At 41.1% G+C, this 23,094-nt stretch overlaps 1 protein-coding gene across 14 annotated transcripts in view; it reads right to left on the minus strand.

Annotated features, from left to right (window-relative positions):
• Positions 1-23,094, minus strand: part of arid1b (AT-rich interactive domain 1B) — a 696,888-nt gene that overhangs the window by 48,134 nt on the left and 625,660 nt on the right. For all 14 annotated transcript variants that reach the window (XM_068044792.1, XM_068044797.1, XM_068044789.1 and 11 more), the window contains 3 exons: positions 10,176-10,288; positions 5,909-6,115; positions 5,069-5,273 (listed from right to left, as the gene is read on the minus strand). In XM_068044792.1, coding sequence (XP_067900893.1) covers positions 5,069-5,273; positions 5,909-6,115; positions 10,176-10,288 — 525 coding nt within the window. The remainder of the gene's footprint in view (positions 1-5,068; positions 5,274-5,908; positions 6,116-10,175; positions 10,289-23,094) is intronic.

Genomic DNA, 23,094 nt, shown 5'->3' on the forward strand with positions numbered 1-23,094 from the left:
AAGACAGGCATAACTAGGACCCATGCGGGTACCCATAGCGACACCTTTTACTTGAAGGAAGTGCGTGGAGTTGAAGGAGAAGTTGTTCAATGTGAGAACAAGTTCAGCCAGGCGGAGGAGGGTGGTGGTGGATGGGGACTGGTTGGGCCTCTGTTCCAGGAAGAAGCGGAGAGCCCTCAAACCATCCTGGTGGGGGATGGAGGTGTAGAGCGATTGGACGTCCATAGTGAAGAGGAGGCGGTTGGGACCAGGAAACTGGAAATTGTCAAAATGACGTAGGGCGTCAGAAGAGTCACGGATGTAGGTGGGAAGAGACTGCACCAGCGGAGAAAAGATAGAGTCTAGATAGGAAGAAATAAGTTCAGTTGGGCAGGAGCAGGCTGACACAATGGGTCTGCCATGACAGTCCCGTTTGTGGATTTTGGGAAGGATATAGAAGCGGGCTGTCCGGGGTTGCGGGACTATGAGTGCTTTGTTTGCATTTTCTATTGCTTTGTTAAACTGTTACTTCTAGTGATTTGCATATTTGAACTCCTAGATCTCTTTATATCGCCACCCCATTTAGACTCTTATTTTCCAGTAGGTGGTCCCCTTATTCCTCTTCTGAAAATGCACCACCTTAATTATCTATATTGAAATTAAATTGTCATTTACATGGGTGATGGGGGTTATGGCCACCAGCTAAAGTGCCAGTGAGAGCCCCACACTGCCTTCTCTGGGGTGGGCCGGCTGCATTACATGCCAATTATGCACTTAAGTGGACAGCTGCAGGCCTTACCCAGGATTAAGGATGCCGGCAATGCATGTCCCGCCTTCTGAGAACTGTGGCCAATCAGAGGCCAGCAACTTTTTCACTGAGCAGTGCCACTGCAGAGGCAGTGGCTGCTGCCGGTAATGGACCCACTGGAAGCGAAGGACCCAGGTCACAGGTGAGTCATAGCAGGAGGAATTTTGTGGGGTGGGGGTCTTGGGAGAGGCGTGTAGAGGGTTCAGCAGTGAGGTGGCTTCCTGATGCCGGGTCCCTTGCCTCAGGCACTAAGTGTCTTTTAACGAGGGACATCATGTGGCAACAGGCCTGCCCGCCGCTCGGCTGATACCAGCAGAAGTGGAATGAGGCCCTTAATTGGCCATTAATTGCCTAATTAAGGGCCTCAAATGGCAGCGTGGTGGGAGTGCTGCCCACAGGCCTTCCCGCTACGGACTTAACTGGGACGGAGGCAGGAAGGTGGCGGTGTCCCTGCCCCCTGCCTCGAAACCTGCCGCGGGGGAAGAGCATAAAATTCCCCCTACAAGTTGTTAAAGTCTTCTTGTATTTTGTCACAGTCTTTCTCAGTATTTATTCTAACCCCAATTTGGCATTGTTTGCAAATTTTGACATGGTACCTCCATTTCGGAGTCCAAATTACTTATGTAAATAATTGGCTCTTGTGCCTAATTTTGACAGAGATGACCAGCTGCACACTGCGCAGAGTTGCCAGTGATTCATAATTGCAGCTTGGACCTCTGCTGATATTACAATGGTTCACAGTTAAGTGAGGAAGGGTAAGTGAGTGGCCTCAGGTCAGCAAAAGCTGGGGTGAGGCAGCGATGGGTGATTGAGCTTGTTGGGGTGGCCAGGGAGCCAGCGACACATTCAAGTATGCGGCCTTCCTGCAGTTAGTATTGTTGTATTGTACGAGTTCAACACATGATGAGTAAAGTGCTGGGCTAACTGAAAATTGAAAACGGGTCTTACAAGATATGCAGGACCCTAATTTGAATAAGTTATTTTGCACTTTAAATGTTGTCAATGTGTGCTCTTGTGCCAGTGCATCTGCATTATTCAATATGGTAGGTGCTGCACATTTGGCCTGCCATATCGGGAGCTTAGTTGGCTGTTTAGCACTTGAGAAAAGAGTGCTTTAAGGCTGAATTTCTTGGCCCATCTTTTTAAGAGAGGAGAGGAAGGAAAAAAATTGATGAAAAGGAGGAAAAATAGGGTAACAATATTTTCATAAGCTACTGACTGTACAAATCCTGACTGACTGTATGTAGAAATTATGAGAGTCAATTTTATAATGCCAGCCAACCTAGGCATAGTACAACTCAGGCCCATTTTTAATACCAGTTTTGGATAGTTTATAAAATCAGGACAATTAGCAGCAGACCTCGTTGATACTCTGCACCACCAATCCAGAGGTTGTAAGCAACCACATTCTTTACTTCATCCTAAACAGCAGCAATAGAATAACTTTGTAAAAAATCATATATGCATCAAGAGCTCCTTGGTCGAACACTTTATTCAGCAAAAAGCTCCAGACACTATTCCTGCCCAAATTTCACAAAGATCAGATAAGTAAAAAGCATAGATATCCTAATTACATGAAATTTAAAGAAATACATTTTACGATGGAGTTTTCTTAGAAATCATATGACTTTAAAAGTTTCTGCCTGATGTTGTTGGCATGGCTGCAGTTTTAAATTGCCCCAAAACTTTTTAAACTGTGAAACCCTAGCAATATGCCCTTTCGGGAAGGAAATCTGCTGTCTTTACCTGGTCTGGCCTACATGTGACTCCAGACCCACAGCATTGTGGTTGACTCTTAACTGCCCTCTGAAATGGCCTAGCAAGCCACTCAGTTGTCAAGGGCAAATAGGGATGGGCAACAAATGCTGGCCTTGCCAGCGACGCCCACATCCCATGAAAGAATAAAAAAAGTGTAACAAGCATGATTTCTTGGCTGAAAGAGAAACTTGCTACAGAGGAACTATCAATGCTGATCTGTAAACAGCTGCAGTGAAGTGCACAACAGCAATCTGGTGTGACCGTCGCTAAGTCTGCTCTCTCTCACTACGGGGTCAACTAATAGCATGACTATGACTAGAGATGTGGGTGTAAAGTCAGTCAAATAACAATCTGATGAAGCTACACATATACTGAAATAATGTGAAAGGGAAATAACGTACAAGAGAGAATTCACATCTACTACTAATAAAATGAATTGCCAGTAAATTGCCAATCCAATATTTACATGCCGCTGATTTGACCTAATCTCTCTTTTAAGGCATATATTGAAAAGATGCTTAGATGTTAAGAGTTTCAAAGACAAGGAAGAACTCATAGATTGCAGCTCTTGTGTGGTTTGTTTTCTGAGAGTAAATGAACTTGTTTCAAATGAGGAGCCACTGCAAAACGCAAGAAAGCATCAGCTATTTGCTCTGTTGCATTCATCTCAGTGAATATGAATTCCATGTGTGTTCGGAAGCATGGCCAGATGCAGCAGGTGTCAGCTTTGTGTTGTTAACAGGGAAACAAGGTACATAATTATCATACTCCCTTGTCTCCACACCAGGAAACCATTTCACAGATCCAAAACAACCTAGCCCACTAAACCAGCAACTCAAAACACATCAAACATTATAAGCTGCTTCCAATCATATATATTTGTAGAGCATAAACTGGCACTTCATCACTGCCTCCAAACTGCTTCTATTGGGGCTAAATAAAACTAAATGCACATGCATATTATGTGACGCCCTAAATCTTTGTTCAAAAATAACTCACACTTTTTACGATTAATTCAACGTCTGTGATAATATAAGCCCTAAAGGGAATACAGTTTCAAAATATTTAGTTGTAATTTTCTTATTTGAAGTCTGAGAATGAATCCACGTTGGGTACAACTGTGGTTCTCTCTCCTCAGGTACCTCCCCATCTCCAAATCTGCTGCCATCATCACTCTCCTCGAAAAACCAACCTTTGACCACCATTCTTGCACACGACCGCGCAATACCAACCTCCCTTTCCTCGGTGAAGTCCTTGAACATACTGTCACCTCCTAAATCCGTGCCCATCCTTCCTGGAACTTCATTCGCCTGGTTCCACTCTTAACTAAACACAGCCGAGAATCACATGCAATGGTTTCTCTTCCTGCTCCTGCACTATTACCTCTGGTGTTCCCCTCCTATTTCTCATCTATATGCTGCTCCTTGGCAATATCAACCAAAAACACAGCATCGGGTTTCACATGCACGCTGATGGCACCCAGCTCTACATCACCAGCACCTCTTTGAACTCCTCCACTGTCCCTAAATTATCAGACTACGTGTCTGACATCCATTACTGAATGAGTAGAAATTTCCCAAATTAAATATTTGGAAAACTGAAACCATTGTCTCCGGTCCTTGCTACAAACCCCTTTCCCTAGCCATCGATTCCATCCTCTCCCTGGCAACTGTGAGGCTGAACCAGACTGTTCGCTATCTGACCCTGAGATGAACTTCTGTCCACATATCTGCGCCACATATCTAAGACCATCTGTTTCCTTCTCCAGAACATCGCTTGACTCTGCCCTGCCTCAGCTCATCTGTTGCTGAAACCCTCATCCATGTCTTTGCTACCTCTAAACTTGACTATTCCAATGCACTCCTGGCTGAGCTCTCACATTCTACCCTCCATAAAGTTGAGGTTATCCAAAGCTCTGTTGCACGTGACCTTACTTGCACCAAGTCCTGTTCACTCATCACCCCTGTGCTTACTGACTACATGGGCTCCCGGTTAAGCAACACCTCAATTTTAAATCCCTTCAGAGCCTCCCCCCTCCCTACCTCTGTAATCGCCTCCAGCCCCACAACCCTCCGAGATATCTGTGCTCCTCTAATTCTGGCCTCTTGAGCATCCCTGATTTTAATTGCTCCACCATTAGTGGCCTTGCCTTCAGCAGCCTAGGCCCTAAGCTCTGAAATCCACTCCCTAAACCTCTCTGCCTCTCTTTCCTCCTTTAAGATGCTCCATAAAACCCATCCCTTTGCCCAAGCTTTTAGTCATCTGCCCCAATTCTCCTTATGTGGCTCAGTGTCAAATTTTGCCTTATAATGCTTGCGAATGCCTTGGAACGTTTTATTACATTAAATGTGCTATATAAATACTAGTTGTTGTTGTGTGGTTGTCATTAAACAAATAAGCAAGAGTTACAAGAAACTGTCAGTGCAGGAGGTTTTTCTCTGTCGTTTACAAGCAAAATGTATTTAAGACAACATAGTGAAAATACTGGAACTTTACCAGGACCCAGTGCTAGTTGGTACTTACCAGGAGAAGGCGGTTGTATCTTAGGCTGCTTCTTGGATTCGGCAGTACTGAACATCTCAGGAGGGGGCTCCTCTCCACGTTCAATCTTACATTCAAAGGCAAACAGGTACTGAATGTACTGCTTCTTTAGTGAGCTGGCTGCACTGCTTGACGTACCTACGCTCAGGGTTGTTGCCAGCTCACGCCATTTTTTGTTTTTGTTAACCTAGGGAGATCATGTTAAAATCAATGAGAACCTGATTGAATATTGTCAAATACTTTCAGCAAAACTCCAGGATAAATTGTTTAGTAGATTCTGAATGGCAATATTCAACTAATAAGTTTTGTGTACTTCAGCTTTCTAACCAGCTTTTCTCATTTTTGAGGATCCAAAGCATCTTCACAAAAGGAATTTAGCTGAATAGGAATTGGATTGAGGGTGAGGCTGAGAGGAAGTGGGGAACAGAAGGAGTAGAAAGAACATAAAGCAAACTCCAGCTGCCTAAAACTTTGACTCACCTGAATGAGTACAGTCCTATTTGGTCAGACTAACTAGTTGGTTTGCTGCAAGCAAGGGAATTCTCTATTTTTTGGGTGAAGGGGATGGGAGGAAACAGACAACTGACTGTGTTCTCTTGAATGAGTATAGCTGCACTGAAATGACAGAAGATCTTCAAATGCTTTATGGATTGTGAATTATTTAGGGTTCAAATTAATGGACAGGCAATTCTCCACAAGTTTAACTTTCGCTAATATGCAAAAAAGCATCTTTAGTCGCAACAATATCCAAGTGTCAGCCAAAACTTAACCAACAAATAATTCTGAACTGCCCACAGGTACAACTGTATTCTCAGTACCTACCTGGGCTAGACCACCAATTTCCTTAACACAGATGTAAAGTCTGTAAAGGTCCAATGGTTTCTTGCCCACAGCAGGTAAAGTGGCCACTGGTGTTCCTCTTTCCTCCATGAAGGACAGATAACGATCTATCCACATCTTGCGTTCCTGTTCGCTTCCCAGCTCGTACAGCTTGGTTATCTTCTCACCAGTTGTGGAAGAGTTTGATTTCTGCAATGGGCAGGCACAACCAAGCAAGAAATATGAAGAGTCTTTTTTTCTAATTACAAAAAATGGTGCTACTCCTTGAAAAAACAAACAGGAAGGAATGAAGACCACTAGTTCTGGCAGACATCAAGTAAACAGTTCATTGTTATACTCCCATTCTAATGCTCAAAGATCTCAAATTTCATCAGTGTAACAATCAGAACTTTAGCTCAGCGATTCAGATGCGTGGCCAAAGGCCAAACAAAAATCTCGCATTGTCTGACACAAAAAAAGCATACATTTTGACCATATATTTATCTGTCTATCCTGATCATCATCCAATAATATGCTGTTCCCATCAGATGCATCTACAAATTTAACCAGTCTCACTTCAGATCATAACTACCCCCAAACTGTTTGCTAGCTTCAGATCACAACAGAAAACCTGCCATCTTATTTTCTTTGTCACTGAGCTGCAGTTCTGATCTACTAGGTCAATTAAGGCCAATGCAACATTGATATTTTTGTTCAGGCATGCACTACAGCGAGTTAACAACGCGGAACATAATGCACTTCTTTGGTTTGGCACAGGTTGTATTTTTTCCCAAATAAAAGCAGCTGGATGGCATCTTGCTGCAAGATGTCTTTATGGAGTCCTCAGATTATTAAAAAAGCAATGTTCTAACAATGAAGTACTTGAACATAGCAACATTGGATAAATTAAAGGTATAAGACTGTAACACATCGTGCTAATTCTTCAATTTCTACAGGATGAACATGATTAAACTGAGTTATGATTTTGTTTTGCACTGAAAATTAATCAACGAAAAAATACCACAGTGTCTTTGCTTTGTTGTGGTGAGGTAGTAGATTTTCCTTTGTGTACATACAGCTTGTGGGGGGGGGGGGGGGGTGGGGGGAGCGGAGGGGGAGTAAAATTGCTCTTCACCAGTAACAGAAAAGGGGTGTTAGCGAAGTCAATGGAAAAGAAAACTGGGTGGTGCGTAAGAAGGGCTGCCAATTCACAATCACCCATTTTGTGCTGCCACTGAAGACCATTTTCACCTCTACTGGCTCATTTAGACTCATAATGTTAGTGAACAAGAAGCAAAATGGAGATTGAATGCACTCTCAGAGGGAGTGCAACGGAGGTTCACCAGACTAATCCCTGGGATGGCAGGATTGTCTTATGAAGAGAGACTGCAGAAACTGAGCCTATATTCCATCCAATTTTGAAGAATGAGAGGTGATCTCATTGAAACTTACGAAATTCTTACAGGGCGTGACAGGGTAGATGTGGATAGGATGTTTCCTCTGGCTGGTGAGTCTAGAACAAGGGGACACAGTCTCAGAATAAGGGACAGGCCATTTAAGACTGAAATGAGGAGGAATTTCTTTACTCAGAGGGTGGTGAATTTGTGGAATTCTCTTGCCTAGAGGGCTGTGGAAGCTCAACCATTGAGCACGTTCACGACAGAAAATCGATAGATTTTTGAATACTAACATATCGAGGGATATGGGGGATAGTGGGGAGAAATGGTGTAGAGGTAGATGATCAGCCATGATCTGTTTGAATGGTGGAGCAGGCTCGATGGGCCCAATGGCCTACTCCTATTTCCTATGATCCTATAAACCACAGCAGAATATTGGACCAATCAGAACCAATTAAAGAGACAGAAAGTAAAAATGCCTACATGTTCTATACTTCAAGTTAGTTTTAGCTGGTCAAGAGATTAACCCAAGATGTAAGCCCAAAATGTTCTTTAATGTGTTTTTATAGTTTTTTTTTGTTCTGCAGAGAGCTGCACCATTAAAAACATTTTTTAAAACAATTTTCACCTATGAATCAAGTTGGAGCTATGAAGCTGACTGTGCAATATATAATGATCTCTTTCACTGAACATGGAAAAACATAAAGCTATTTTAAAAACTGAATGTTCAAAACATGTTTTTTTAAACATACAACATACTATTACATTTTAATAAGCATAATCTACTCCATAAGAGCTTTCTCCTTTAAGGCATATAGGCCTTTCTCCAAAACAAAGAACTCCTGATTATTTTCATTACACTTCAATATTCACTAATGTAGGACTGAGAGATTTAGACCTGAACTAAATTACTGATTCCCTTCCTTTCCGGAAGGCACCAACTTCTGCAGGAATTCAGTTCCGATGGTGGTACCTCATTCAAATGACTGTTCTATAAGTGAGGCTAAATGGTGAGGATCAGCAGGTTGTGTTAGCATGGAAAGTATTGTAGCTGAGACTAACTCAGATTCAGTTGTGCTTTGCACCCCAAGAAGGCTATAGTGGCCTTGGAGGAGATGCTGTGCAGATTCATTAGAATGATAGCGGGGCTAAAAGCGTTAAATTACGAGGGCACGTTGCATATACCAGGCTTGTATTCCCTTGAGTATAGAAAGGTTGATCTAACTGAAGTGTTTCTGATAATCAAAGGTGTTGATGGGGTAGACAGAAAGGAACTATTTCCTCTGGTGGGGTAGTCCAGAATAAGGGGCCAAAATTAGAGCTAGACTGCTTAGGATGTCAGAAAGCATTTCTTCAAACAAAGTGAAATCTGAAGCTCTCCCCCCCAAAAGGCTGTTGAGGCTAAGTCAATTGAAAATTTCAAAACAGCGATTGATAGCTTTAGTTAGGCAAGGGTTATGGAGTCAAGGAGGGTAGATGGTGTTACGATACAAATCAGCCATGTTCTAACTAAACGGCGGAACAGGCTTGGAGGGACAGAATGGCCTTCTCCTGTTTTATGCAATGTAGTTGAAAGGTAATAGGAAGTGCATTTCAGATTCACTGCTTTTACAATGATCTTTTGAGTGAGAACATAAAGCTGGAGCTGGATCTCAACATTTATGCTGTTAAATTTTGTTTCTGGAGACAAGAGGCAAATTTGTACAGCCAATTTTTTGTGCAAAGATCTACAGTCCCACAGGACAAGGTGGTGATAAAATGTGAGAAAATGTCCACTTTTATTGATTTTCATTTGTTACATCAATTTAAAAAAAAATGACTATGCTAAACAAATTATGAAATGGGTTTCAAATTAAACAATTATGTAGAATGTTGGGTCGATTGAACATTTACATTTCTACATGTATTCAAAATACATTACTCTAAGCCTCCAATGTATACCTTGAGAACATTTTTAAAGGTCTGGTGGTCCATGGTTAATATCATGACTGGCTACCATTCTCTCCTGGGAAGGAATTTTACACATCAACACATCATGAAAGCTGATCACTATTCAGCTGTAACCTCAGTTAGAAGATTACGAGGGGATTTCAAACACATTTTTTGTTGGAAATGATTTTCAACATAGCACACATACATTACAAAACATACAGGTTAATAAAACAGAGCCACTTACAGGGCTTGACGGAGTCTTTGGCCAGCTAATGCTATCACTTTCATCTCCATGCAATGAGGAGATGATAGTAGAGCTTGGGGACATGGGGGAAGGGATTGGAAGATTGCCTGAGGTAGGGGACTGAGAAATACCCTGAGAGCTGTGGCTATCCTGTGGTAGTGGGACAAAAATACAAGAAAGGCAGGGCAAGGTTCATTCAAAAGAAAAAAAAAGTTACATCAACTAAATTTACATTTTATTCAACTTTAACTTACAGGTACAAATAATCACATAACATTTATATTCCATATAAATTCGGAAAATTGCTGGATGCTTCACTGAGCCACCATGCTTAATTTTAAGCTTATCTGAGATGCTTAGCACGAGTTTTCCCCGTGAAGGAAGTCCCAGTTTTAAAAAAAAAGCCAGAAAAGCAAAATATCAAGTGCCTTTGCTACTGCTGCAAGGAAGCCATAACAAAGAGGCAGAGAAAACGGCTACAGTTTATAAAACCAAGCAAGCGTCTCTCTACCACCTTAAAGCCAAGTTGTTTTGAGTGCCTTTAGAACCAATACCTTTCAGATCCACTTAGAATGGAGGGATAGGACACACAAATGGGGATGACATGCAGAAGGTAGAAAATAGAGGCTGAAAACCAAATGATGTAACAGAGCAGACTTGTTCAGCCGAACCAACACCATCCGTGCTGGAGAAATACCTTAGACTTGGTCTCAGTTGGTAGGGGTCCTTCTTCTTTGATGTCCATTTTCTGAGGTACTTGCAGTTTGGAATCACCCTGTGTCATCATGTCTGCTCCGAGACCCATTGAAGCTGCTCACAAAAACAATTTGGGCAACTAAAATTAATCCTACAAAGTATATGCAAATCTCATTCAAGCTTAATATTGAAACCAACAGATAGGGACAAACACACATAGTTGTCACTTCAAATATACTAATACAAAACTTTTATTAGAGAGTATAAAAAGGTGGGAAAATACTTTGAAAAGAAATAAAGTTGCCACGGTTGTCTGACTGTTCCCTGCACGTTTCCTCACCTCTTGAAAATCCCATTCCAGTCTATTCAGGGATTTTCAAAATGGGCATATGCAACATACAGTTCATGCCAGTTGTAAATTTGAGCCAGTTTTTCTAAGCCATGTATGTGTTTTACACTCATTTTAAACATGAAGGGGGGAATTTTATGCTCTCCCCTGCGGTGGGTTTGAAGGTGGAGACAGCATATAAATTGGGTGGGATGGTGGTGGGGGGGCGGCCACCACCTTCCTACCTCCGCCTAAATGAAGTCCGGGGCTGGAAGGCCTAAATGGACTTCCTGTCCTGCCGTCAATTGAGGCCCTCAAGCTGCAATTAGCCAAGTGGCGGGCAGGTCTGTCGTCACACAGGAAGCATGGCAAGACAAACTGTGTGGGTTGCTTGCTGGGGTTGAATGGTCCCTCGTTATAGGGCATTTAGTTCATGACTGAGGGACCCAGCATCGGGAAGGGGTGGGGGCCCACTGAGAGCCACTCCCCTGATCTTGCTGCCAAACCCTGTAAAAACCCCGCACCGTGACCCCCATCTGCAGCTACTCAGCCTCGGGTGGGTGCTCCACCAGCAGCAGGCACCACCTTTGCAGTGGCGCTTCTCAGTTAAAGAGTTGCTGGTCTTTGATTGGCCAGAAGCTCTCAGAGGGCAGGGCTTCCGTCGCTGGGATCCTTGATTCCATGGAAGGCCTGCGCTGTCCAGTCAAGTGCTTAATCTGCAATAGATTCGGTGGGCCACCCACAGAAGAGGTGACGTGGGGTTCTTGGCAGCACTTTTGCCAGAGGTCGAGACCCCTGTGCCCGGATAAAATTCTGGCCGTAGCATCCCCTCATAATTTAATTGGACAAAAATCAATTGTACTTACAAAATTGAGAGCAAAGTTGAAAGTAAGGATTGTTACCATTTGTTTACTCAGCCTACAAATTTTTTTTAAATCGTTCATGGGATGTGGGCGTCGCTGGCTAGGCCAGCATTTATTGCCATCTCTAACTGCCCTCCAGAAGGTGGTGGTGAGCTGCCTTCTTGAACCGCTGCAGTCCTTGGGATATGACCATACTGATGGCATCACTCCACCTGCACCTGCATGTAGACTTCAAGTAGCTGAACCTTTTTTTTTAAAAAGTCTGAGCCATCTTCTTGTCTATGAGTGATATGGATGAAGTAAACTATAATTTATGGTCTCAGTGTCCAGCGACCAAATGTTTTATCTCCAAATACTATCCTGATCCAATGGCTTGTTTAAGAGGACTGTATTGGACGATGAAGTCTGTCAGGTCACGGTGCATAAACAGCAGAGCTGGAGTATCAATTTTTAAAAACAGTGGCATGCCCAAAAGATTCCAATCTAGTCTGTACATATAAACTTGGTTAATGGCTTAATTTCCATTATACTTGCACATTCAATTTAATTTCTAGAATCACATGTGGCAGAAAATATAACAAATTGCTCTGAAATATCTACTTTCCTCTCTGGACTAATGCATTGCTGTGGGTTCAAAGAATCCATGAACAGATGATAATATGATTGTATACTACACAAACAGTTCTGAACTTTCTTTTAGTCTCCCCTTCAGCTATGTGGTCCGACCAAAATTCAGCTAAGCACCTCTGTGCAAGATGGTGCCTCTTGTTATGTGGCCCACAGTCCATATAGGAGGAAAGAAAGAAGTAACTTGCAATTATAAAGGCACCTTTTCTTTAGGACATCCCAAAACAGGCAGATTTTTAATGTTTCATTGGAAAGATGGCACTTCTGACAACATAGCAGCTTCCTCATTACTGCAATGTTAGCCGAGATTGTCTTTAAATCCTACTGGGATCTAACCTATGACCTTTTCACTCAAAACGGAGAGCCCTACCAGCTGAGCCAAGCCAACAATTTGGATGGAAAAATTACACTTGCTCACCTGGCAACATTATAGAATCATAGAAACTTATGACATAGGAGGAGACCAACTGACTCATTGTGCCATGCTGGTTCTTTGAAAGAGAAATTGTGCTTAGGCCCACATCCCTGTTTTTTTGTCCATAACTCTGAAAAACTGCTCATCCCCCACTCCCTTTTAGAATTATTTATGGAATCAGCTTCCACCACCTTTTCAGGTAGAGTGTTCTCAATTCTCTAAGAAAAGAAATTCTTATCTCACATCTAGATTTTGTGCCACAGTGCTAGATTGTCACTGAATGGCTAGCACCATCAGTAGCAGTGGACAAGTCCACAGTCAGGTCAAGCCAACTTGCTGGCTGGAGGACAAGAAGTTGTGTGGAAGAATTCAGGATTTAAAAAAAAAAGTCATGAAGCTGTCACAGGGATGCTTAATGCCATCACTGAAGCAATTCATAAGTTAGCACTTTTATTAGTTGCATAATGAAGATCTGTTCAGATAGTTGACATGTAGAGTAAACTGTTTGAACAGATCAAATTTAATTTAATTTATTTTACATGATGAAGTTTTTGTATCAGATTCTGCATGCCATTTTATTACTGGGCAAAATAAACTTGGTTTTAAAGAATAAAACATTTAAAATGTTTAAAGGAAGAGAAGAGTTGGGTGACTATGCATATGTTAGTCTAGAGGTGGCACCATGGTTCAGTGTACTGCTTAGATGGCAGTGAGGAGAGTTATTTTAGCTTGGAGAACATATACTGTATATTTAAAAAATAAACATACACACAACTGCACAGTTATGCCCGCAATAATCCTCTTGCTACTGGGAATGAGTTGTAGTGATCAGGAAGAGCCCTCAGTGGTAGGAGGCGAATAAATTGTTGAAGGGGATCGCTCAACACATCAGACATGTATATATTAACAACTTTGGCTTCTACATGACAAATATTTCAGCTGCAAGTTGAAAAGTTTGTGTGCTTTTAAGCAACTTAGATAAATAAAGTCTAAAGGTTTAATGAAGCCAATGCCCATAAAGAGGTAGTGCACAAAGTATTTTACAACTAGTTCAAAGCAACTCTCACAATTCCAAAATGCATACTGCAGAGAATACAGGTGTCAGTGTAGTTTTGGCAGATTGCACCCTGGAACTGTAGGGATGTTTACTGTATTGGCAAACTGAAGCCACAAAGCTTGCCAGCTTATTCACACAACCTTGCTCTCTGGCTGGTGTAATTAAAATTAATCATTTTGTAAAACATGTTCCTACACAGCTGTGTAGTGTAATCATTTTGTAGTGGCTAATCTGTGAATGGATTTTGCATTAGTTTTATTTTCTCTTCCTTTCAGATTTTGGCAGAATGCTGTGCTTGTTCATCATCTAATTTGAGCATGTCAAACTAGGATAAAGCAGTTTCCTCAGCTGCTTTGTAGGAAACATGTCTGGTACCTCTTGTGAATGAATACAGGGAATCAAACAAATTACATGAAACCCCAAGATACAGTGGGATCCTGAAGAAATTGCTGCACAAACTAAACTAGGGCTGTGCCAATCAATTCATACTGAGTTGAAATCCTCTCACACAAAAAGCTTTGGTTTTATTTAGAGTTGTGCCATTGTAATAAAATTTGTTAGCTCAATCTGATTCAGTACTTCATCACCAACAAAGGCAATATTTCTTATAACCAAAACTTTGAAGAAGTCATGTCACTTTGTTGGAGGAACTTGGACATGATGGCAAGTAGTACATTATCTCCCAGTGTGTTGAAAGTTATGATGAAGATCAACACTAATGGCAGCATCAATTAGAATATATGGGATAAGTGCTGGCAAACTGAAACCTAAGGGACTTACAAGTATAAACTGCAGATTACACAACATATAACAAGCCTTTCCTGGAACATTCCTTTAAATCCAATTTTAATGATAGCAATTTTGCTCCATGTACAGATTTTTACCTTTTTTGATGTAAGTAATCCATTCATCTCTGAAGGAGGTTTTAAAAATTTTTTTTGCTGTAAATGTTGCAATGGCAAGAAAACCAGGGTTACCGAAGTTTAACCGTTAAAGTTCAAATAGGGATTACTGTGGGTTTTAGTTTGTACTTTATTGGTTTCTCCACTGAAGCATGTAGTTCAACAATAGCATTTCCCAATTATCAGATCTGTTATCAATCTGATGAATATAATTCATGATTTAAGGTTACCACAGGCAAGCTCTCTTATTGGCAAATTGAACTTCTTCTCAACAAGAATCTGCCTGACAATTAAACCATCACAGACACTACACAACTTCTTGTTTAAAGGCATGCTTAGTGCCATTCAAAGCAACATTCCAATCTTACACTGAAGGTACCTAAACTGAGTTAGATACTTCCTTTAATTTAGTATCTCTATTAGCATTTAATTTGCTTTCATATGGTGAGGTGCCAACTTCACTCACAACTTTCTCCTTTTACCTGATTTGGGACCAAGTCTAATCTAATTAATGGCTAATTTAGGTGGTAGGGAATAATATGAGCACAGTTAAAAGAAAACTGCTCCCATGAGGGCCTAGTGGATAAGCATTATCTGGCGTAGTCATAAGCCACACAAACTAGGCAGTCAAAGGTTTGATTCCTAACCTCTGCCAAGATTACTGCTAACTAAGGCAGTAAGTGGGGTACCCCTTGACTAGGAAGTGAAAAAAATAAGCCAAGGATTCTGCACAGCATAGTTATCAAGGAGCCCCTTAAAGATTTTGTGTCTGCGCTGCCACGAAGGTGCTTCCATTATTAATATTTTTTGGAGGACTTGTGTTTAAAAGACTGTGGAAAATACCTGAGAAGATGTTTGGACTTACTTTTTGTTTTAAAAGGGTCATTGGAAGGACACTTGGGGCTTTGGTTAAAAAAAAACTTACTGGAAGTCACATGTCTTAAGCTAAGTAAACAGCCGGGAGCCTTATGGACTTTGGAACTGTTTGCACTTAGACAAGTCACATGTCTGGATTTATGACTGTAAGGAGTTTTGTTTTTGTTTTTGGATTGTTTGAGTTCAGTTGGTGTGTAGCCTGCTGAGAGGGAAGCCACCCAACCCATCCTTTTCCATCTGCTTTGGAAAATCTTCTGAGAATCCAGTGTGATAGCTGAAACCACTCATGTAGTAATTTTCCCAAAAAGCTTGCAAGACTACTCCTCGAAGTCTCCTGAACAGAACTGCTCCAGAAAGATCTGTGACAGGCGTCAACATGTACCAGGACGCCAGACCAAAAGTCATCTGGAACATTCCATATCTGATCCTTTTTCTTCGAGAATTGACAATAACTTGGCCAAAGTATTTCTTTTTAAAGTTGATCTCTGCAGAGCCAGGGGTTTTTCATTTTTCTCTTTAACTGGTGTGTGTCTGTGTTAAGATATTTTAGAAGGGTAGATATTTATACTTACATATTTCAAACTGTGTGTTAATAAGCTTTGCATCGTTACTGAATAAGACTTATTTTATAATAAATCAACAATTTTGTTGTTTATTAAAGAAATCTGATTGGTGGATTTTTTATTCTGAAACTAATATAGATGAAGCATATAATTGGCCATATCCGTAACTGGGTAAAACATTTAAATATATGTTGTGACCAGTGAAGTAGTGGAACTAGAGAAAGACAGTGCATTCCTCCAACCTCGGTTGTAACAGCGCACACATGGGCCATTAGCGGAGAACAGGTTCAAAGTTCACAACTGATCATCAACAATTACTGACTTTGCTCAAGCATAAGGAATGGCCAGGTGGGAAAGGTACTGGAGTGTGGCCTGTGGAACTGTCTCTAACAAGAAAAAGTCCATGCCACCAGGAGAAAATTGGAATAAAAAACTGGATAAAAAACTCAACGTGTTAAAAATACACAATGTTTGTGTTCTGTTACAGCAATCTCAGCAGTATTTTGAATGACCAGATCAGATTGATGTACATCTGTATAACACTAGAAGGTTCAAATGAAAATTGCTCCACAATTTAAATCTCTTTTCATTCAAATTCGTAATTAACGGACACTATTCTACTCAAAACTGAGTCACTACAGTGGAGATCCATTTAGCACCAATAAATATCTTCTTTTCCAACAGCATCTGCTGGAACTGATTGAACTCTGTTATGTACTTTCCCCTCCCCCTCCCTTTAAACAGCTATGTGGATTGAAATCCATAGTGAGGTTTGTGAAAGTCACCATACAAAAATAAACCCTTAATTGTGCTGGTAAAAACTATCAGAATTAAAAGTTATCGTAGAAATGTTTTGAGACTTTTTGCATATATACCTTCAAAGGATGCATGCATCTGTGTTTTTTCAAGCCTAAGCTTCTATCCTCTTACAGAAAAATCACTGACCCTGCTAACCTTGTGTGCAGAAATGTTAAGTAGCTCTGTCAGCATTACATGCTGCCCTCAAGAGTAAACTCTAAAGTTCAAACATCATTCAGGGCACCATAGGTTAATCTCAGGCCCGGTAAAGTAAGGAAGCAACAGCAAATGAACAGCAAATCAGTCACAGGATTAGACAGCCAGTTTTCACAAACCTGAAGCTAAACTATGCTGGCCAGCCTGAAAAAAGACTCAATTAGCTGAGCCTGAGTCTCAACTGGAAGGCCATGGGTTCAACTGCCAGAACTGATGATTGCTCAGATCTTTTTTCCTTTGGTTGGTAAGCAGCTGATAATTTGCTTGGATGCTTGGTCAACAGAAGCTAGAGTTCCACTTTTTTTGGCACGGATGGGGTGGGTGATGTTGCTGTTGAAAACCAAAATCCTCTCTTACTTCTGCACTGACCAAAGATGATAAATTGACAGCAAACATAGTGAAGTTCATTTGACCAGTACAGCCTATCCCTCCTTTCTGACAGATTGAGAATGTATAAAAGCAGACTGACAGGTGAGATAATTGGTGGGGCGGGGAAAAGGTTAAAATACAATGATGTAAAGTGTTAAGCTTTTTCAATGAAATGTGTGAAAAATTCAAATCGATTTCACATATGCAAAATCAACCCACCCATGATCTCTGTATACTACAGACGATTAAGAAGCGGAACTGTCAGTAAATAGGTTACTGCAAAAGAATCATGTCCCTTTTGCAGATAAACGATTGGCATGAAATACAGATGAATCCTGATTAGTGTATACTTCATTTCTTACTTGTTTTTCTATAATGAGAGTAAATGGGAACACTAGGTGAGAATTTTATGGTTGGGTCAAGTTTATTGTAATAAAGGCAATCAAACAAGGTAGATCATCACTATGCTCTTTAACAATGGCATCATGCAGTTTAAAAAGATACCTTTCTACATTGTGACAACTAACATAAAATCCATACACTGGATCACCTAGATGTATCGCTCAAGTCACAAAGTAATGCTGGTATTAGTTTATTTAAATCAATGCATTATTTCATGAAACGTTCAAACATAACTAAATCATGTACAAGTGTTAGGACACAGATGCTTTTATGTTTTTGCTTAAGGTATTTCTTTTTTCCTCATTTGAACAGTCATACCCTTTTCTTCTGGCAGGGTTTCAAACTATCAAAACACAAAACTTTACAACTGCTTAAAAGCCTGCAAACATGAACAAAAAGGACTAGTGGGAAAATGCTAGAAAAACTCTATGAAATACCTGAATCTTGAAAGAAATTTGCTGCAAGAAGAATCCCGAACAGATTCAATACTAATGACATTTCCTATAAAACCAGAACCCACAGAAGTTATTATATCTCTAAATAACATACTAAACAACTTAGACTTCTTTTGTCAGATATGAACAAGTTGCTATTTAAGCCACGTCTATGCAGTCACATGAGCTACAAATCACCATCAAACCCTATGTGCTTGTGAGTGCTATTTTCACTTAAGCTTAACGGAACGAACAAACAAGTGCTGAAGTAATCTGCAGCTTGCTGCCTGCTATACAGCATTTCCTGTATGATACTGGTGAGTGGTAATTTTAGCACTTTGTCATTTTGACGTGCTTCCTTCTCTCCCCACAGACTGCACGGCCGTTTGCTTACCTCACACTCTGGGTCAAACGGAAAACAACTACTGGGCAAGATAATCTAATGCAGCAATACCCCTCTCATAACTGTTAATTCACAGCATTAGAATTACATTTAAAGCAATGCAACCTCCCATCCCTTCTCCACTAACACTACAGTTGAGACATTCATGTTTACTAATAAAATACAACAGCAAGAAACAATGACACAACTCTCACTTCATAAGAGGTGTTGCTGAAGAAGATTGTGGCAATCTTTTTAAAAGTTACAATGTGACAAACAAAAACATTAAACATTCTGGTATTTTTGGACTGGCCCAGATGTACTGCAGTATCTGGGGATTAAATTAGAATCCATAAACACACAGAGGAAATCTGACCTACATTTCACTTTAAGTAATGAATAAATTTGATCAAAATCTGTGAAATATAAGTCATCCAGTGTAGGCTTGGTTCATTTACCAGCACTCGTTTGTGGGTCAGAAAATTATAGGCTCATGCCCTAAAATAGGGAATGCGTGTTTTCAAACAGAAAGCTGGAAATACTTGGCAAGTCTGGCAGCATTTGTGCAGAGAGGAGTTGACCTTTCATCAGGACCCTGTGACATTAATCACAAGTCGTGGGAGTCAGTTGCCAGCGATTGCCAGAGCTGGCTGGTGGGCAGCCATAAAGGCGGGGCTAAAGTGTGGAGAGTCGAAGAGACTTAGCAGTTGGCAGGAAAAAAGACAGAAGCGCAAGGAGAGAGCCAACTGTGTAACAGTCCTGACAACCAATTTTATCTGCAGCACCTGTGGAAGAGTCTTCACTCTAGTATTGGTCTTTATAGCCACTCCGGGCGCTGCTCCACAAACCTCTGACCACCTCCAGGCGCTTACCCATTGTCTCCCGAGACAAGGAGGCCAAAGAAGAAGAAGAAGAAGATTTATCCAAGAGGAATTTTTGGTGTCCTGGCCAACATTCTGACCTCAACTAATTCCTAAAAGCAGACTAGTCATCTAATGGCTGTTAGTAGGATCATTGGCATAAATAGTTGGTGTATTTATCTGCTTAACAGGCTCTCCACTTTAAAGAATAAGTGACGCTGTTTTGTGACTTTTTAACAGGATAAGGTGTTGTAAATGCCGTTAAACCAAAAGTCTGTGTTTACGAGCCTATACACAAGTATAATTATGACTTCCAGTTCATTTACTACCTAAAACAGTCTTATGACAGCATGTTGCATATCATGTTTGAACTTCCACAATGGCTTTATGTCCCTGAAATGACAAGGTCGTATTCAGCTAGATTATTCAACCTTGAGATACATTTTTCAGTTTAAGTATCCTTCATGTGTCATGGATGTAAGAAGTAATCCCAGTGGAAAAATTGATAGGAATACCTATCCCCTTAATAGATTTTCATTCTGTATTGCATTTTATGTGTGCTTAATATACACAAATCAGGAGGTACAAACTGAAGATTCCTACCAAGCTATTTTCATTCTATACTCCGAAGAGAAAGCAATTTAGAAATTCAAAATTCAATGAAGTTTCTAATTTACTAGAGTCAAAAGCCAAGTGTTTACCAGTAGATTCATCAACCACACTATGCAGGCTCCTTCTATATGCAGAGTAGTCCTGGAATAATCTGGAACAAGGCTTCTGTGCTTCAATATAGGACTTCTCCAGTTATAACGAACATACAAACTGTCGAATCGTGTTGAATGTTTGCCAGACAGTTCACATTGGCTCCTTTCTGGAAAGCTGCTGTTATTAGTCTATTGTCAGATAATGGGTAGATATGCAGGTCCAACAGCTGCAGGTAAACTGCCCTGATGGCTATATATTGGATAGATACTCCAAGGACAAAGGTTAGACGAAAGGACAACACACTTCACTGCTAGCATTTGCTTGATATGTGGGACTTGCTATACCATTTAAAATTCTGTATTCACTTTTAGGACTGGAATCCCCAAAAGTACACCACCATCCAAGACAAAGCAGCCCTCTTGATTGGCAGCACATCCACCACTGACACACAATGGCAGCAGTGTACACCATCTACAAGATGTACTGCAGCAACTCACCAAGGCTTCAACAGCCCTTCCAAAGCCGCAACCTCTATCACCTAGAAAAACAAGGGCAGCAGGTGCATGGAAACACCACCACCCACAATTTCCCCTGCAAATCACACACCATCCTAACTTGGAAACATATTGCCATCCCTTCGTCGTCGCTGGGTTGAAATCCTGGAACCCGCCCCCACCCCATCCCCAACAGCACTGTGGGTATCCCTACATCACACGCTCTCCATTGGTTCAAGGTGGCGGCTCACCACCATCTTCTCGGTGGTATTTAGAGATGGGCAATAAATGCTGGCCTTGCCAGTGATTTCCACATTCCAAGAATGAATTTTTTAAAACTCTGGCATCAGGGGTTGAGAAGACATTAACTTCAGAATATTTTTTGGCGCTATCTCATAGGGGTGCTCTCAAAGTAAAGTTGTTTAAACCTGCTGACATGGCACATTTATAATCACAAGGGTCACTCTGCCTCAGCATGGTTTAACTGCACACATCGTTACTGAGCAGGGTGGTTCTGAGTTCAGAGATCCAAAATAGTCCTCATAGTGGGTAACACCAGTGCCATTTAAAATGCTTTAGGCCCGGCATGTCTGCAGAGAACCATGTTCTGATTGTAAAATCTGATGCATATATCCCATTCAGCATTCGAACTACAGCCTGGTAACCTCAGTAAGATGCAGGCTTGTTTGGAACATCTCATTATCAAGCCCTGTCTCTAGCGTTCATGCCTGCAAACTGCATTACAACTTCATTTAAGACACCAAATCTTTTCACAATGTATATTGGTACTATGGTGTTTACATAAGAGACTGAAGTACACCACATCCATGGTTTCTCCTCTCTGAGCCAGAAGGTTGTGGGTTCGAGTCCCGCTTTGAACCAGAAGGTTGTGGGTTCAAGTCCGGCTTCAGGACTTGAGCATAAAAATCTAGGCTGACACTCCTATGCAGGACTAAGGGAAATGCTGCACTGTCAGAGATGCCATTTTTTGGATCAGACATTAAACCAAGGCCCCGTCTGCCTTCTTAGCTGGATGTAAAAGATCCCATGGCACTATTTTGAAGAACAACAGGGAGTTATCCCAGGTGCCCTGGCCAATATTTATGCCTCAACCAACATCACAAAAGAAATTATCCAGTCATTTATCACATTGTTGTTTGTGAGAGCTTGATGTACACTAATTGGCTGCTGTGTTTCCTACATTAGAACAGTGACTACACTTCAAAAGTACTTCAATGGCTGTATTGGGACATTCTGAAAAGTGCTATATAAATGCAATTTTTTTCTTTATCTTTTTTCCATCCTGGTTCCTTTGAGGAGATACAATTATTGGATGCTGCTGTCCCTGAGATATCCAGCACTGTCTCTTTTAAAAAGACTAGGAAAGATGGCTGAAAGTGAGGAGGAAAGAGAGGATACATAAGGAACTAAACAGAACATAAGAACTAGGAGCAGGAGTAGACAATTCAGCCCCTCAAGCCTGCCCTGCCATTCAATACGATCATGGCTGATCTCCTCTCGGCCTCAACTCCACTTTCCTGCCCGTACTCCATAACCCTTCAACCCAATACTAATTAAAAATCTATCTCCTCCCTAAATTTACTCAATGTCACGGCATCCACCGCACTCTGGGGTAGTGAATTCCACAGACTCACGACCCTTTGAGAGAAGTAATTTCTCCTCATCTCGGTTTTAAATCTGCTATCCCTTATCCTAAAACTATGACCTCTCGTTCTAGATTGCCCCACAAGAGGAAACATCCTCTCTACATCTACTTTGTCAATCCCCTTAATCATCTTGTATACTCAATTAGATCTCCTCTCATTCTTCTAAACTCTAGAGAGTAAAGGCCTAAACTGCTCAATCTCTCTTCATAAGACAGACCCCTCATGTCTGGAATCAATCTAGTGAACCTCCGCTGAACTGCCTCCAATGCAACTACATCCCTCCTCAAGTAAGGGGACCAAAACTGTATGTAATACTCCAGGTGCGGTCTCACTAATGTCATGTACATTTGCAGCAACACTTCCCTACTTTTATATTCTATTCCTTTAGCAATAAATGCAAAAATTCCATTTGCCTTCCTTATTACCTTCTGTACCTACATACTAGCTCTCTGATCCCTCTGCACCGAAGCACTCTGAAGTTTCTCTCCATTTAGATAATAATGTGCCTTTCTATTCTTCTGACTAAAATGGATAACCTCACACTTATCCACGTTAAACTCCATCTGCCAAATTTTGGCCCATTCACCTAACCTATCCATATCCATTTGTAAATGTTTTATTTCTTTATTGCAACTTACTGTCCCACCTAATTTAGTGTCATCTGCAAATTTGGCTATAGTACCTTCTATCCCTGCATCCAAGTCATTTATATAGATTGTAAATAGTTGGGGCCCAAGGACCGAGCCCTGTGGCACCCCACTAGTTACATCTTGCCAACCAGAAAAAGACCCATTTATCCCGACTCTGTTTTCTGTTGGTTAGCCAATCCTCTATCCAAGCTAATAAATTGCCCCTAACCCCATGTGATTTTACCTTGTGTATTAACCTTTTGTGTGGTACCTTATCAAATGCTTTCTGGAAGACCAGATATACTACATCTACAGGATCCCCATTATCCACTT

This window comes from Heterodontus francisci, chromosome 13 (genome assembly GCF_036365525.1).
Source record: "Heterodontus francisci isolate sHetFra1 chromosome 13, sHetFra1.hap1, whole genome shotgun sequence".
NCBI classification, from domain to species: domain Eukaryota; kingdom Metazoa; phylum Chordata; class Chondrichthyes; order Heterodontiformes; family Heterodontidae; genus Heterodontus; species Heterodontus francisci.